The sequence below is a fragment of the Limulus polyphemus genome, unplaced genomic scaffold (assembly GCF_000517525.1).
Source record: "Limulus polyphemus unplaced genomic scaffold, Limulus_polyphemus-2.1.2 Scaffold8422, whole genome shotgun sequence".
NCBI classification, from domain to species: Eukaryota; Metazoa; Arthropoda; class Merostomata; order Xiphosura; family Limulidae; genus Limulus; species Limulus polyphemus.
In genome coordinates, this window is record NW_013674032.1 from 10,884 (window position 1) to 26,709 (window position 15,826).

The 15,826-nt window shown below is 34.6% G+C and overlaps 1 protein-coding gene across 1 annotated transcript in view; it reads right to left on the reverse strand.

The window, feature by feature from the left end:
* Positions 1-15,133, reverse strand: part of LOC106475336 (Krueppel-like factor 8) — a gene marked incomplete at its 3' end in the record, with an annotated part of 23,671 nt that extends 8,538 nt beyond the window's left edge. Inside the window, exon 1 of the mRNA XM_013936024.1 lies at positions 14,959-15,133. Coding sequence (XP_013791478.1) covers positions 14,959-15,109 — 151 coding nt within the window. The remainder of the gene's footprint in view (positions 1-14,958) is intronic.
* Between the last annotated feature and the right edge of the window lie 693 nt (positions 15,134-15,826).

Here is a 15,826-nt window from a genome sequence, read left to right on the forward strand (position 1 = left end):
GCTGGTGTTGTAATCCTCCCATAAAAGGACAGTGGCTTGATATGACATCAAGCTTCAGAAAAAGAGAGACAGTGTTATAACAGGCTGGTGTTGTAATCCTCCCGTAAAAGGACAGCGGCTTGATATGACATCAAGCTTCAGAAAGAGAGAGAGACAGTGTTATAACAGGCTGGTGTTGTAATCCTCCCATAAAAGGACAGTGGCTTGATATGACATCAAGCTTCAGAAAAAGAGAGACAGTGTTATAACAGGCTGGTGTTGTAATCCTCCCATAAAAGGACAGTGGCTTAATGTGACATAAAGCTTCAGAGAGAGAGAGACAGTGTTATAACAGGCTGGTGTTGTAATCCTCCCATAAAAGGACAGTGGCTTGATATGACATAAAGCTTCAGAGACAGAGAGACAGTGTTATAAGAGATCAGTGTTTCAATTCTAAAACTTTACATCAACATTAGCATATTTGCTTATCAATTATGTGCAACTTGTGAACTAACAAGGTTAATCGTATTCTGCCAGCTACAAGGAATAAAAATATCAACAATCAAACTTTTTAAATATTTGTAAAGTAAAAATATTAACTTAATATAATAGTAAATGTGTGATAACAATAAGCAGGAACGCTATCATCCAATGTTCTACCATTAAAACATAATTAATTGTGAAATCAAGATTAAAATCATCTTAACAACACCTGGCAAATAGATTAATACACGAGTATTTTTACTACACCAAGTTTGTTACATCCTACAGTTCCTACTGATATATCAGTAATCTCAACCTTTAGCAACACCAAATCTCAGTTAATATAATTAAACTTTGGTAGTACTACTGACTAACTTGTGTTAAAAAGAAAGAAACAGGGTTTTTTAATCTCCAGACTGAGCGCTAATGGTTGACTGCTAATCCAATAATATAGTTAACTTTGCATGTTGGAAATATTACGTGTCTGTGTGTGTTTTATAGCAAAGCCAAATGAAGCTATCTGCTGTGTCCACCTAGGGTAATCGAACCCCTGATTCTAGCATTGTAAATCCGTTGAATTTCTGCTGTCCCACCGGGGAAAATATATTAAGTATGTGTGTGTGTTACCTTTGTGAAACAGTTCAACTAAGTAACTGTTTAAGACAGGGTTTGTTATACCACGATGTAAGTTCAACTAAGTAACTGTTTAAGACAAGGTTTGTTATACCACGATGTAAGTTCAACTAAGTAACTGTTTAAGACAAGGTTTGTTATACCACGATGTAAGTTCAACTAAGTAACTGTTTAAGACAAGGTTTGTCATATCTGGGTGTCAGTTCTACTAACTAATTGTTTAAAACAAGGTTTGTAATATCTGGATGTCAGTTCTACTAACTAACTGTTTAAGACAGGTATGTAATATTAGGCTGTCAGTTCTACTAACTAACTGTTTAAGACAGGTATGTAATATTAGGTTGTCAGTTCTACTAACTAACTGTTTAAGACAGGTATGTAATATTGGGCTGTCAGTTCTACTAACTAACTGTTTAGACAGGGTTTGTCATATCTGGGTGCCAGTTCTACTAACTAACTGTTTAAGACAGGTATGTAATATTAGGTTGTCAGTTCTACTAACCAACTGTTTAAGACAGGTATGTAATATTAGGATGTCAGTTCTACTAACTAACTGTTTAGACAGGGTTTGTCATATCTGGGTGCCAGTTCTAGTGATTGTGTAAAAGGAGGTTTATTAAGTTTTCGTGTTGTTACTTTTGTTTATAATGCAGGTGCCATAACGTAGGTGCTAAACACGTGGTGTCCATAATCATTCAGAAAAGAATTCTTTCCAAACCCAGATAACTGACACACTGATGATTTGTTGTATGAGTAGTTTAACGTAACTTGTTTTCTTGAAACCTTATGTGTAGTCCCGATTCCAAGGGAGGGACCAGTTTAAAATCCCAGGGGGGTCCAGACATGATTGATTCATCCTTGTGGGAGGGGTTCTCTGAAAGTGTTTGCTTGCTGTCATCTCAGTACGAAGCTATTTTTTATAGACAGTTGGAAAACAATTTAACGAGAAGTAACAACTTAAAGAAGAAAAACTTACACAGCTGTTCAGTGTGCAAGTTGAAAGCGTAATTATACTAATGAGGTAAACACATCCTTACTTCGTTACACTTTATTTTTCTTAGCCTTATAGATATTTCATTGTCATACAGGTTAGATATGGAATATTTGTGTTTGTATTACACAAACATACATTTAGATATATGTGTGGGAAAAGGATCAACTTATCAAAGTAAGTTTGTAGTTATACTCGGAGCGTTATCCTTCATGCGACGCAGAACAGGATGGGACATAACCCCGTGTCAGGAAAAAGCTTTAACACTGACGATTCTTAACTGCCAGAATATGGGTTACCAGCAAAATATGTGATTAAGGAACTTCAATCATAGGTTAAGTTAAGTATACGTCACTGCCGTCGAGTTGTTTATCTCAGAGACAGACATCATCAGTCCTGCTTAGATGTTGTTTGTTTTAACGAATATGAGACATTAGACACATCAGTTTATAATGCTAGTAACCAAAATTACAGATATGTATTATGGTAACAAAAGCAACAGATTTTCGAAATGTTTAGGAATCATGGTTTGATATGATACATGTTTCGTGTTTGGGATAATCTTTAGCACATAAATTATATACACTGGAGAACACAAACTGTTAACTGATCTTTTGCAATGTGAATAAAGTAACTGAAACCTTAAGATGATCCACAGGAGCTAATAGTCATTTCAGGAACTGAATATTGACATACATGGAAAAATCAACGCACGCGCTCACAACGGGATGTTTGGTTTGACGTTAGAAAAAAAATACAATGTTGTGACACATAAAATGAACGCACAAGCTCAGAACGGAATGGTTGGGTTGGCATTGGACAAACTCTAGCAGCGCTGTGATACAATAGTCCAAGAGTGCTACTGAAAACTATCCCTGATGAAGGATCTAAATACTTGAGATATCGAGCGGATTTCCAAGTGCTATGGACATAACGGACTTGCAGTTGGATATAGTTGATCAATTTGTGGAGCTTCTTAACCGTATATTACTCATTGTAATAAATCAATCTTCGTTGTTTAATATACATACAAGAGCTTTAGTTCTGTAGCTGAATGATCTTACTTCCAGGTAAAATTCTAAACAAACCATGGAATTATTTGTGTTGGTTACTTAATTGAACAATGTTACTTATAGGTAATGTACCCATTTATAACTTACCAAAATATATGTCACAAAAAATATTTTTTAAGACATATAGACCTATTTAAGTAAGAAATGCAAATAAAAATATTTTTGCCCCAACACTTTCATAATATGTGCAACAAAGAGTTAAAGAGCTGAAAAAAATGTTATATTGAAAAAACAATTACTTATGAGATGAATTAAATAAACCTGCTTTCTCTTTCTTATCCATAGCTGCCTTCGTGAAAACACGATTTTGAAGACTTGTAGCTCTTTCTTCCACACATTCCCATAGACTTTGTTTTAGTTAACGTCTCACATTAATAAATTCTGTCATTAGTACTGACACAGGTGTGCCCTACAACCACGCCAGTTCGAAAAACTACCTAGTCAATTTCCACGTATGTTGGAACGTACGCGCAGAAACCCTGATTACATTGTTCCGGTTCCTCCACTGGACCTTTGGCCTTGGTTACCAACATAAGGTGCACGTGGCAGGTGGTAGCCCATGCTTCACTGATTTACTCATATCCTGGTCCAGGCAGATGTGCCATATTGGCTTTCTTTAAAAACCAGAAGGATAAGACAGCCTTGCTTTCCTTGACAACCCTGTCTAGAGCAAGGAAATGTGTCTTCATAAATAACGACAACCTAGCATACCATCGTGGGCAGGGCGATTAGCACACACGTATTGCCCTAAACAACACAGTCTTCTTTGACAACTTACATTTTCTTTCCTCAACTCTCCCAAGTGCATGCAAGAATTTGGAATATAAACCCTTGCGTCTCTTAAAAAAATAAACGGTTTTCTATGGATCTAGTACGAATAAAAAATTTCCAAAAGATAAAAAAAAACTCAAAGGCTACTCTCGGAAACTTTAACTAACATCTGAGGATTCCAGAACAGCTACAACTTGTAAATTAAATAACACAAAAATAACAACATATATTTTACATCCATGTATAGTACACCTAATAATAAATAAATACTAATGTTTTTATTATTATTCTTGAAAAATACAAATGTTCATGGACGTAAACTGCTGAAAACAAAGGATTTTTTATTGACTCATAGGGGGATTTTAAGAGAAGTGTCTGGTAACCCTGAACCTAGCGCACATAAGCCTAACGTGAAAATCGCACACGTGGTGAAAAGATATTACCATAAGGTGATTCATTTAAATTGTTGCATTCGAACATAGCCCATAACTGAAACTTTCAGTGATTTCTACTTTCTACGCAAGTAAGTAATAGTTTAGAGACCACTGAAATAACATTAAACAATAAAAATAAATGAAAAATATAGCATTATGAAAAACAACGAAAAATGATAAGAAAGTAAAGCTTAATAGTTACTTATATTATATTATACGATTATTATCCACTTTTAATTCTTGAAAATCTCTAACGGTCTAGATAAAGAATGTAATGGTAAAATACAATAAACCTAATTCTAATGTTTTATGACAAGTATAATTAGTTATAATCATGCTTCACCAGCTTGGAAACAAAGATGTACCCACTGTAACAACAAACCGTAATGAGTTAATTCTTTTATGTAAAGAAAGGGTATTGCAATACTTGGTAAACGTCCTGACTTAGTTTAAATAAAAAATAATTGCATCGAGTTGTCACCAATGTAAACCCAAGTCTAGTCATTGAGATTTCGACCCATTACAGTTACTATACTTAAAAAATTCACATAAGATGAAAGAAATCAGTTAATATTATTTTATAAAATAAACATGAAGCATATCAGATAAACAGTTTAAGAAAACTAACACAAATAAGTCACTTTACAAAATAAATAATAACATGAAATAAAAAATCTTAAATATGATATGGTAAAGGCAAACAATTAGGTGTAACACACGTTACCCAAATAGATCAAAAAGGATGATGTAACTAAACTACATGCTTGTTGCTACATTAGTTCAAACCTCTTTAGAATATATGACCTAAGCAGCTTCGATAAACTTCTGTAAGTGAATAAATTTAAAATCTTTAAAAAAGGAGGTAAAAATAATCCAATTAAGGCCTACTATACAAAATTATTTAAATGTCATAATATCTTCTATTTACAGGTAAACAAGTAAATATGTTTAAAAATCTCTTTAAAAAAAGAAACAAACTTAGTTTCGCTTGGCATCATCAGGTAGCAAATTAGCATTTTTAAAAGAAAACATAATATATAACATTTAAATTAACAAAAAACACGATTTTGAAAAAGATAAAGTATTGTTAATAAACTTACAAAAGAAAGTAATCTTTGCTGGTTTTCAGGATTTGTAATGCATAATGGAAGGATTTAAACAGTTTGACTGTCAGATATAAAAGACTGTTTAGTGTAGGTAGTATTAATTTATTTATTTTGTGAGTGAATATTTCATGATTGATTAGTTTTTTCATAACAAGAGAGTTAAAAGCAATTATTTTCAAGGCGATAGTTATGACAAGTTTGGTTACGTAATTCGGTAAGAATCCTACGTTGTGTTTATAATTAATTGATGTCCAGGCTATAGAACGTCGCGTGAAATCCACTGATGTCGAGGATATAGATTTATAGAAGGCCTAAGGGAAAGCCGTATAAATGCGGCAAGCAGACGAAAGAAAAAAAAAAAGAGTAGAAGAGAGTAAGATAGGAGAAAAGTTACACGTAAAGTTAATCGTCGTAGGAGTGAAAAGCCTAAAGGTTGATATGATAGAGTGAGATTAACAATTTAGAAAGATTGAAGGAGAATAAGTTGTCTCGTCAAAGGGTGTTCTAAAGTAATTGAACCAGCCTGAGTGGAAAGGTAGACGAATAAGGAGGTACGAAGACCAGACGATTACTGGAAGAACAGTATACAACTGCGGTAACTCGCGCTACAACGTAAGTGAATTATACCCGGAATACTAGTGCGATGAAAACTGAGAAAACTAGTTCGATTTCTCAACTGAATTCTAAAGCAATTGAATAGGCCTAAGTGAACTTTTGACAAGAAGAAGAGAACTATATAGTGTTTAAGATATAACTATGACCTCCATAGTGTAAGGAAGTTTTGTACATACGTTTTAACTTGTTCCTAATATATATATATATATATTATTTTAAAAACAAATGAAGTGCGTGTTGTTCGTTTATTATTATTTTTTTGAATTTATCGCCGACAAGTCACAGACACCTACTGTAGAAGAATCTTTAGTCCAACACACCCATATACTTACTTTGATATATACTACTCAAAACGTAAGTTCCTGACAATAAAGTTAGAAAAACTCCCTTTATTTTACAGATAATGGTTGAAATTTTTTTATTATTATTAAAGCTAAATATAAATTTAAACATCTCACTTATACTAAAAGAAATGCTTAGGCCTAGTTTACAAAACGATTAACGGTAAAATTCCCAATTTCTTAAATAAATCTATGCCAATGAATAATTGTTTAGAGACTACTGAAATAAAATTAGGTAATAAACAAAAATATATAAAACAAAAATAATCATTTTTACAAATTAGGCCCTACTTTACAAAACAACAAATTTTACCATGAACTGAAGTTGAATAAATAGTTTCGGTAAATTAAAACAATTAAAAATTTTGTAAATCTCAAATACCATAAAATAATGCGTTTAGCCCTACGTTACAATATTATTTTAGAAATGAAACTGAGCATACGCATGAGTCTGTTGCTGACTTTTTCAGTAAAGCCGTGTAAGCAACTATTTGGAGATCACTGAAGTAATATTAAAGTCAGACAGTATGGTTATAGTAATTATGAAATAAGAAAGAAAAAGATGTAACAATCTTACAAACTCGGTAACTTAAGTTACTTTTTGTACTTACCCATCTATACATTAAAAACATTCTTACTTATACATAAAGTAAAAAATAACTTAATCGATGAAGGTTTAAACACACTAAAATTTTAAAATTTTGGAATAAACTTAAAAGTACTTTTGTAGCGTTTTGGCATAAAGTACACTGTTTTTTACTAGCAGACTGATCCTAAGATTAAAAGCTAGTCAGAAGCCTACAATAATTATTGTTCTTATCTTGAGCTAGTTAATGCGGACTTTACCATCACGGAGTTTTATTTTTTGTAGTCCTTGATCTCGAGCTTTTCTCCTGTTGCTAAACAACACGATGGCGTCACATTTCTTTAGTAACACTAACAGGCAAATTGATAAAAGTAGAAGGACAACATCGCCCACCACAACAGTGAAGTTCCGTTTCATGTGAAGTATACGCTGTTACGGTCATAGAAAATCTTTTAAGGAACTATTCGTGTTATTACGATTGATTAAAAACTTCCTCGTCAAATGTATAGTTATTAACGTCTCACTACATAAAATTCTATAGGATCACTCTTTTATTAATAGCATACACTAGAAATTAGTTATCACCATCAGAATAAAAACAACAACAAAATGGCAATGTTTTCCGAGATTAAACCTGTAATTATGAAGGCTACGTACGCGTGTGTGAGTTTCTATATATCTCTCACGTGAGATGTATCTATTTAGTAAACTATCATACTGAGTTGACACGAAAACATTCTGTAGTAATTTTTATTGATAATTATATTACTACTTCTAAATGTGAGAACAAAAAAAGAACCGTGTTCTTGTAGCTGAAACTGCAAAAACAAAAACTGCCTCTCATTCAGAATGACCTAAATAAACTGATGAACTAAATAAAATTCAACGTCATTTAGAAAAATTGTAGAATTAAAAAAACTGTAATGAAGGAACTAATATTGAAGTTTCTTGGAATTAATTACTGTAATAAATATACAAACATTTTAATATAATAGGTTAGCAGACGTTATCGACATAAAAAATCGTTGACAGAGATTCTAACATGAAAAAAAAAGAAAAATTATTGGCCACCTACATCACAGCACATGCTTGCCCTCTCCCACCCCCGATATGGGTCATTTACTAAGAATTGATCTTACTTCCGTCATTAAAAAAAAATAAAAATAAAAAACATTTACACGTGTAAATAATTCGAAATCCAGTCCACACTACGATAACAACCTAACTTGCTTGTTCCTTTATGTTTCTACAAACTTGTACTTTTTTTGTAACTTGCAAGCCTAAGTTTACAACTGACGTTCAAGCGGAAATATCTTGCTAATGGTACTACGACTAACGTAAAAATAAACTTACTTGTACAAGTTCACGATCGAGTAACTGAAGACACGATAACTAACACTGATCAAAATAGTTAATTCAATGACTGGTGCTACCAACTGTAAACTAAACACTGACTGATTTATTGCTAGCTTACTAATTGACTGGCCCACTAGTATTTATATCTGGTGTCTTTTAGATGTTTGTCTAAACGTTTTTGTTATATCTTTAATATAATATTAACATTTTAGAAAAACTAACAATTATAATATAATTTTTAATAAACTATGTCGCAAGACTAATAAAAAAAACGTGTATGATGAAGACTACAACACTAGAGTCGAAAACTTGCACTGAATAAAACGATAAAGTAAACATTGTATGGAAAACGTCTGTTAATCTATGTTATTTCATTCATAATTTCACATTCATTATTAGTTTAAAAAAAAGATTAATTATTTGTTTGTTTCTTGTTAAGCACAAAGCTGCATAAAGGATATCTAGGTAGTGGCCACCAGAGGGATCAGGTTTACCACAGAGGCAAAAATAAATAATTAATACTTACATCTCTCAGAATTAAGTATTGTTATAAATCTAAAAAAATTCTATCAGAATAAACCATTGTAATGAAATACTATTATCTATCTAGCAGAAAAAAATATGGTGTTGAAATGTATAAAATTCAGAATTATTTATTGAAATATAGTTTTATAAAACCATACATATTATTTCCTTTCTTTCAATAAATGGCCAGGTGGTTAGGGCGCAATCTAAGGGTCGCGGGTTCGAATCCCCGTTCCACCAAACGTTCTCGCCCTTTCAGCCGTGGGGGCGTTATAATGTGACGGTTAATCCCACTATTCGTTGGTAAATGAGAAGCCCAAGAGTTGGTGGTGATGACTAGCTACCTTCCCTCTAGTCTTACACTGCTAAATTAGGGACGGCTAACGCAGATAGCCCTAGTGTAGCTTTGCGCGAAATTCAAAAACAAACAAACAAGAAAGAATATAAAATTACCTTCCTCGCATTTTACATTATAATGTAAATATAACAAAACTGTGGAACTCATTTCGAAGCACTCGTTTTCAAAATTAAAGCACCTTGACAACAAATTCCTTAAAAAAACTGCCCGTTTTTCCTCGAATAACAGAAGTTAGGAGTCAACGTGTTTCACAAGAGGTAATGATGAACTCGGTGATATCATTTGCCCTGGTGCATTGTTATATAATTTCACGCTGAAATTGCAGTTGCACAGCTATAAGTATATATATCCCCCCAACAACTACTATATCACTTGGAATATTATTCGTTCAGTCCAAAAACACCAAATAAGGCCCATATGGCTTGTTTTGTCATGTGCTGCCATCTGGAGAATAAATATATCAGAGAAGTGAGTGAAGGATTCACACTGTGACTTCAAATAACATGTCAAGTAAACAATTTTTCTCTATTGTACTATAGCAAAGGAAAACCTTCATACTCCGATAATGGAAAACTTTACATTCATACACTTACTATGGAAAATATTCATAGTTGCACACTATAACTTACAGTAAAAACGTTTACACCTGTAACATTTACCTGAACAATGTATCGTCCACCTGCACACGGTAACGTCTACCTGTATGATGAAACCTCTACCTGCACAATGAATCGTCTACCTGCACACAGTAACGTCTACCTGTATGATGAAACCTCTACCTGCACAATGAATCGTCTACCTGCACACAGTAACGTCTACCTGTATGATGAAACCTCTACCTGCACAATGAATCGTCTACCTGCACACAGTAACTTCTACCTGAATAATGTAACGTCTACCTGCACAATGTAACGTCTACATGTACAATGTAATCTCTACCTGTACAATGTAATCTCTACCTGTACAATATAACCTATACCTGTACAGTGTAACGTCTACCTGTAAAATGTAATCTATACCTGTACAATGTAATCTCTACCTGTACAATGTGACGTCTACCTGTACAATGTAATCTCTACCTGTACAATATAATCTCTACCTGTACAATGTGACGTCTACCTGTAAAATGTAATCTCTACCTGTACAATGTAATCTCTACCTGTACAATATAATCTATACCTGTACAATGTGACGTCTACCTGTAAAATGTAATCTCTACCTGTACAGTATAATCTATACCTGTACAATGTGACGTCTACCTGTAAAATGTAATCTCTACCTGTACAATATAATCTATACCTGTACAATGTGACGTCTACCTGTAAAATGTAATCTCTACCTGTACAATATAATCTATACCTGTACAATGTGACGTCTACCTGTAAAATGTAATCTATACCTGTACAATGTAATCTCTACCTGTACAATATAACCTATACCTGTACAATATAACCTCTACCAAAAGCAGAAAGTATCGTATATTCTTCTAACAATGAATAATTCCAAGTTTGATATGTGATATCTTTAAATTGTATCTTAACTGAGATCAAAAGAACTGGATAACTATCACCTACTTTAGTTGATGGTTTATTTTCTGATTTTAGATTAACTTGTATAAAATATAATTCAATACAAGCTGAAACAATATCTTAGAGGTTAATGTGGCCAGTAATACTTTAAATTTCAACCAAGATCTTAGAGGTTAATATGTCCAGTATGCTATACTGCATCACCTTACAATTAAAACATGCAGTTAACGCACAAAAGTCAGAAAAATATCCAAGTTACGGGGGTGTGAGGGAAAGAATGCTTGATTTACAATTACGGACATTTACCTTCACGTACTTCTTGTTGACCTCATTAACTATATGAAGAACTCACATGTAGGGGAGTATTCATCAGAACCTGCCCAGTCCACCTACACTCCCCGATGGGTGACTCCCCGGGAGTACTTCTCTTGTTCAATATGAATTATTCCCCGCAAGTTTAAGCTACTTAACCGATGGTCTCGAGCTAACCATAACTCTCCTACCCTATTAATACGGCAAGTGGGCTAATTAAAAGGGAAAAACTGGTAAGCCACGTTGCTTGTCGTGACTTTCAGGCACATAACACGGAACACGGCATAGAGGGGCGGACATAATTTGTAGAACCGTGACTATCTTTCCGTTTGCCTCAGGACCCGCCATTTCCACATCGTGTGGTGAAAACTAATAAATTGTAAATATTCGATGCTGGGAGAGACCTCATTGTAAATAACTTTAAGCCTAATCTCTTCCCATTCCTTGCTCATCCTTAGGTGAGACTTGAAAATCACGAAATTGCTGAAATATCTGTCTATTCTAAACGAAAAGTTTCGTTCACCCCAACGACCGAAGTTCATTTTTGTTATTTTCTTTACATTTTAGCAACCGAGGATGCACTTGTGGTGCGCTCATCTTCCGGTTAAGATCTGGTCTTAATGGCAGAAAATTCTGGAACTTAAAATGGAATTTTTTCCCAGGAGTGGGGAATGACCTGTACGTAGGCACAACAGTACATTCATTTAGACAGTGGTTGCTAATATTACCGCTAACAAAACCGGCTCTTAACCAGAAGGTGAGTGCCTTGTTACTACGTCTTCAAATGTGAACATTACATAAACTTCAACCTTCCATTTGGAGGAGAACAGTTAATAGTTTTCAACTCAAATGTTTACAGTTGTATATTATTTTACATTAAGAAGTTAACATGCTTTGTTTGCTTCTGTGAATTCTGTTGACTAGCCACTCTCTGCAGTCTGTCGTTCGAAGTTAGGGGCTGGCGCAGATAGCCAATGTGTAGCTTTGCACTAATATCCGAAACAAACAACTAAACGTTGGAACAAACAGCACGTGGAACTGACTGGCTCTTAAGAATAATTATGACATGTCCATACGTGACAAGTCGTATTAAGAGTTAACACTGAGAATTTTTATTTTACTTTTATGAATGCAAACGTGCTTGATCTCAGACTTTACACTAATGATGTAAGGGGTGTAAACGATCATTAGTGTGAAAGTCTGAGATCAAGCAATAAAGGGGTGTAAACATGCTTAATCTCAGACTTCACACTAATGATGTAAGGGGTGTAAACGTGTTTGCTCTGAGGCTTCACACCAATGATGTAAGAAGTTTAAATGTTCTTGGTCTCAGGCTTCACAACTAATGATGTAAAAAGTAAGCGTTCTTGCTCTCAGGCTTCCCAACTAATGATGTACAAAGTGTAAGCGTTCTTGCTCTCAGACTTCACAACTAATGATGTAAAAATGTAAACGTTCTTGCTCTCAGACTTCACAACTGTATTTTAACGGACACTAATTTAAGTGTTGTAGAAGATGAACATCGTCGATCTTTGTTAAAAGATAGAGCATTATGAAGAGTGTCAGCATAATACAATTATAATTACATGTTTACAGCAATTAATCAGCCGTGCCACCTCATTGTTGATAAAATATAATTGTAGCTCGAGACTTGACTATTCGTTCCAATAATTATTGATCAAAGAATGTTCGTGATTGAAAAAACTATATTTTATAAATTACTTTCGGAACTAACGGTTAACATTCCTTTACTGTGTCATGATTAGCATACGATAGCGATTTACATGTTAATCATATTCTAATCAGCTACGGGGCAATATGGGAACAGCCAAGTCCGTGGTCAACACTTCATTAGTAACAGCCCACGGCCTTGCGAGACTGGTCACGAAAGGAAAGGGTGAACAATTAAAAACCCGCTTGAAATCGTGTACATTACTGGTTTCAGCCCCTATAGCGTCATCCAAACGGGGTCGGAGGGTTGAACGACCACTTAGGTCCAGCCCCTTGAGGCACGTGACAACATCAGCCTATAGTGACATCAAATTCTGTATGCCGTGTGGCAAACCTATCTTACAGGTGATATATTCCCCGGGAGGATATTCTATACGAGTTGATGGTGATTTGAATCGACTTGATATAGTAATGGGTTTCTTGTACCAGAACAGTTGGAATGTTTGAATCAAAGTTAGCACCAAAGGTCTTGGTCTTATCGTGTTTATTTTACGTGATAGGATTCATACCCATCTTCACTTATTAGAACGCTGATTGCAGGGGAAGTTGTTCCCCCTCTAACACTGCATTCTACAGCTAGTGCAAACTTTGTAGCGAATGTTACTAAGCTCGGGGATATCGGAGCACGTTCCAGCATGATCGCACTCGAGACCGGCAGTGTTTCTTCCCATAAGGGCCCTGGCCCAACTAGTGGCCTTAAAAAAATGGAATAATGGCTGGGATGAACAGATACCGCTGGGACAAGCACGACAGCTAGTGCACGGTCCCTAAATAATTACCTTCTCAGAGATAATCCGACCCCACACAGGGGATTACGAGAGTTGTGATGACGTAACACGCCCTTCTCATGAGCTATCTATGTCAGTCTGTCGTGGAAACAAGACAGGAAACGCCCAGTGGCTTACCGACATTCTGGATAAAAACAATGTAATAACCACAAAGATGATTAGATGAGGGGCAAGCAGGTTGTTGACCTCACTACATCTAGTTCCTACTATGTGGTTACCATGTTCTCTGACACTATGTAATAATCATATATGGTTACCATGTTCCCTGACACTATGTAATAGTCATATATGGTTACCATGTTCCCTGACACTATGTAATAGTAATATATTGTTACCACGTTCCCTAACACTACGTGATACTCACACATGGTTATCATGTTTCCAATCAGGAATATAACTTAGTATAACTTAGCGCCTGTTATTATACACAAACATGGGGTAATATTAACTGGTTTTGTTAGTGTTATAAATTTATCTCTGGATTTGCTGGTTTTGTTGACGTTCCGTTAAATACCTCTGAATAACCCCAAAAGAGGTAATATTTTTCAGTTATGTTGGCTTTCCGTTATATATTTCTGGATAAGCCAGCAATGAATAATATTTTCTGGTTTTTATTGGCGTTCCGTTAAATTTATCTGGATAAGTCAACAAGGTGTAATATTTCCCGGTTTTGTCGGCGTTCCGTTAGATATAACTTGATAAATCAACAAGGAGTAACATTTTCTGGTTTTGTTGGCGTTCCGTTAGATATCTCTGGATATTCCAACAATGAGTAACATTTTCTGGTTTTGTTGGCGTTCCGTTAGATATCTCTGGATATTCCAACAATGAGTAACATTTTCTGGTTTTGTTGGCGTTCCGTTAGATATCTCTGGATATTCCAACAATGAGTAACATTTTCTGGTTTTGTTGGCCTTTCATTACATATCCATTACGTACTTTTCACAAAGTAATCAGATATCTGCTAAATATCCTTATTTTTATATTAGGATATTTAGCAGATATCTGCTAAATATCCTAATATAAAAATAAGTTGTTTTAGAATATGTGTCCCCCGGTGTCTGCGGAGTTATGTTGCTAGAAACCGGGTTTCGATACCCGTGGTGTGTAGCTTTGTGATTAATAACAAACAATAGAATATGTGTATTTTTGTCGCATTAAAACTAAAATTTCTAAATTTTTCAAATAAAAAACAATTTTGCGTTTCGACTTTTTAATAAATTCCTTTGTCACGGTACCAAACATGAAATGTTCCCACAAAAGCGAGGATATCAATAAGAAACCAGACATGAATTGTTTAATGGTGGACATCTAGTTATTAAGCTTCAATATTTTACACTTTCTTACCTCCTTTATTTATCCTAAGATCAATGAGACTTGGACTGTCTGCTGGCGATGCTGGTGAAAGCAGTCGACGTCCAAACCCAGGAGACACCGACAAAGTTGGCGAAGATGACGTCGATCGGCTTTTGTTGACGGACAGGTCGACTGGTTCCATTTGAATAGGTGGACACTCAGCCTGGAAGTTAGACAATAAGTTGTGAGAACCGAATTTGGATAAACATAACTACAACGCTTATAAGGTTTATGATGAATTTAGAAGTAAACACTGGAAACGACACAAGATATGGTGACCAATATTTCTAGTATTTCCCTTCCATTAAGCAGCCCCAGTTGGTTTAGCGGTAAGCCTGCAGGCTTATGACTCTAAAAATCGGGTTTCGATACCCGTGATGGGCACAACACAGATAGCCCATTGTGTAGCTTTGTGCGAACAACAACCAAATCAATCCATTAGCTAGTGCTCCCCAGTGGCTCAGCAGTAATTATGAAGGCTTATGACGCTAAAAGTCGGGTTTCGATACCCGTGGTGGGTAAAGCTTTGCGCTTAACAACAACCAAACCAATAAGTAAAATTATTAAGAATTCTATAAAACAAAACTTTATACAACCAGATACTGTAAAAATTATAAACTGATTTCACTATCAAATGTAACGTTGTATTCAATACGTTAGCCAAGTGTCAAAATAATAACTAATAATAATAACTAAACTAATAATAATAATAATAATAACTAAACTAATAATAATAACTAATAATAATAACTAAACTAATAACTAAACTAAACTAATAATAATAATAACTAATAATAATAACTAAACTAAACTAATAACTAAACTAAACTAATAACTAAACTATACTAATAATAATAAT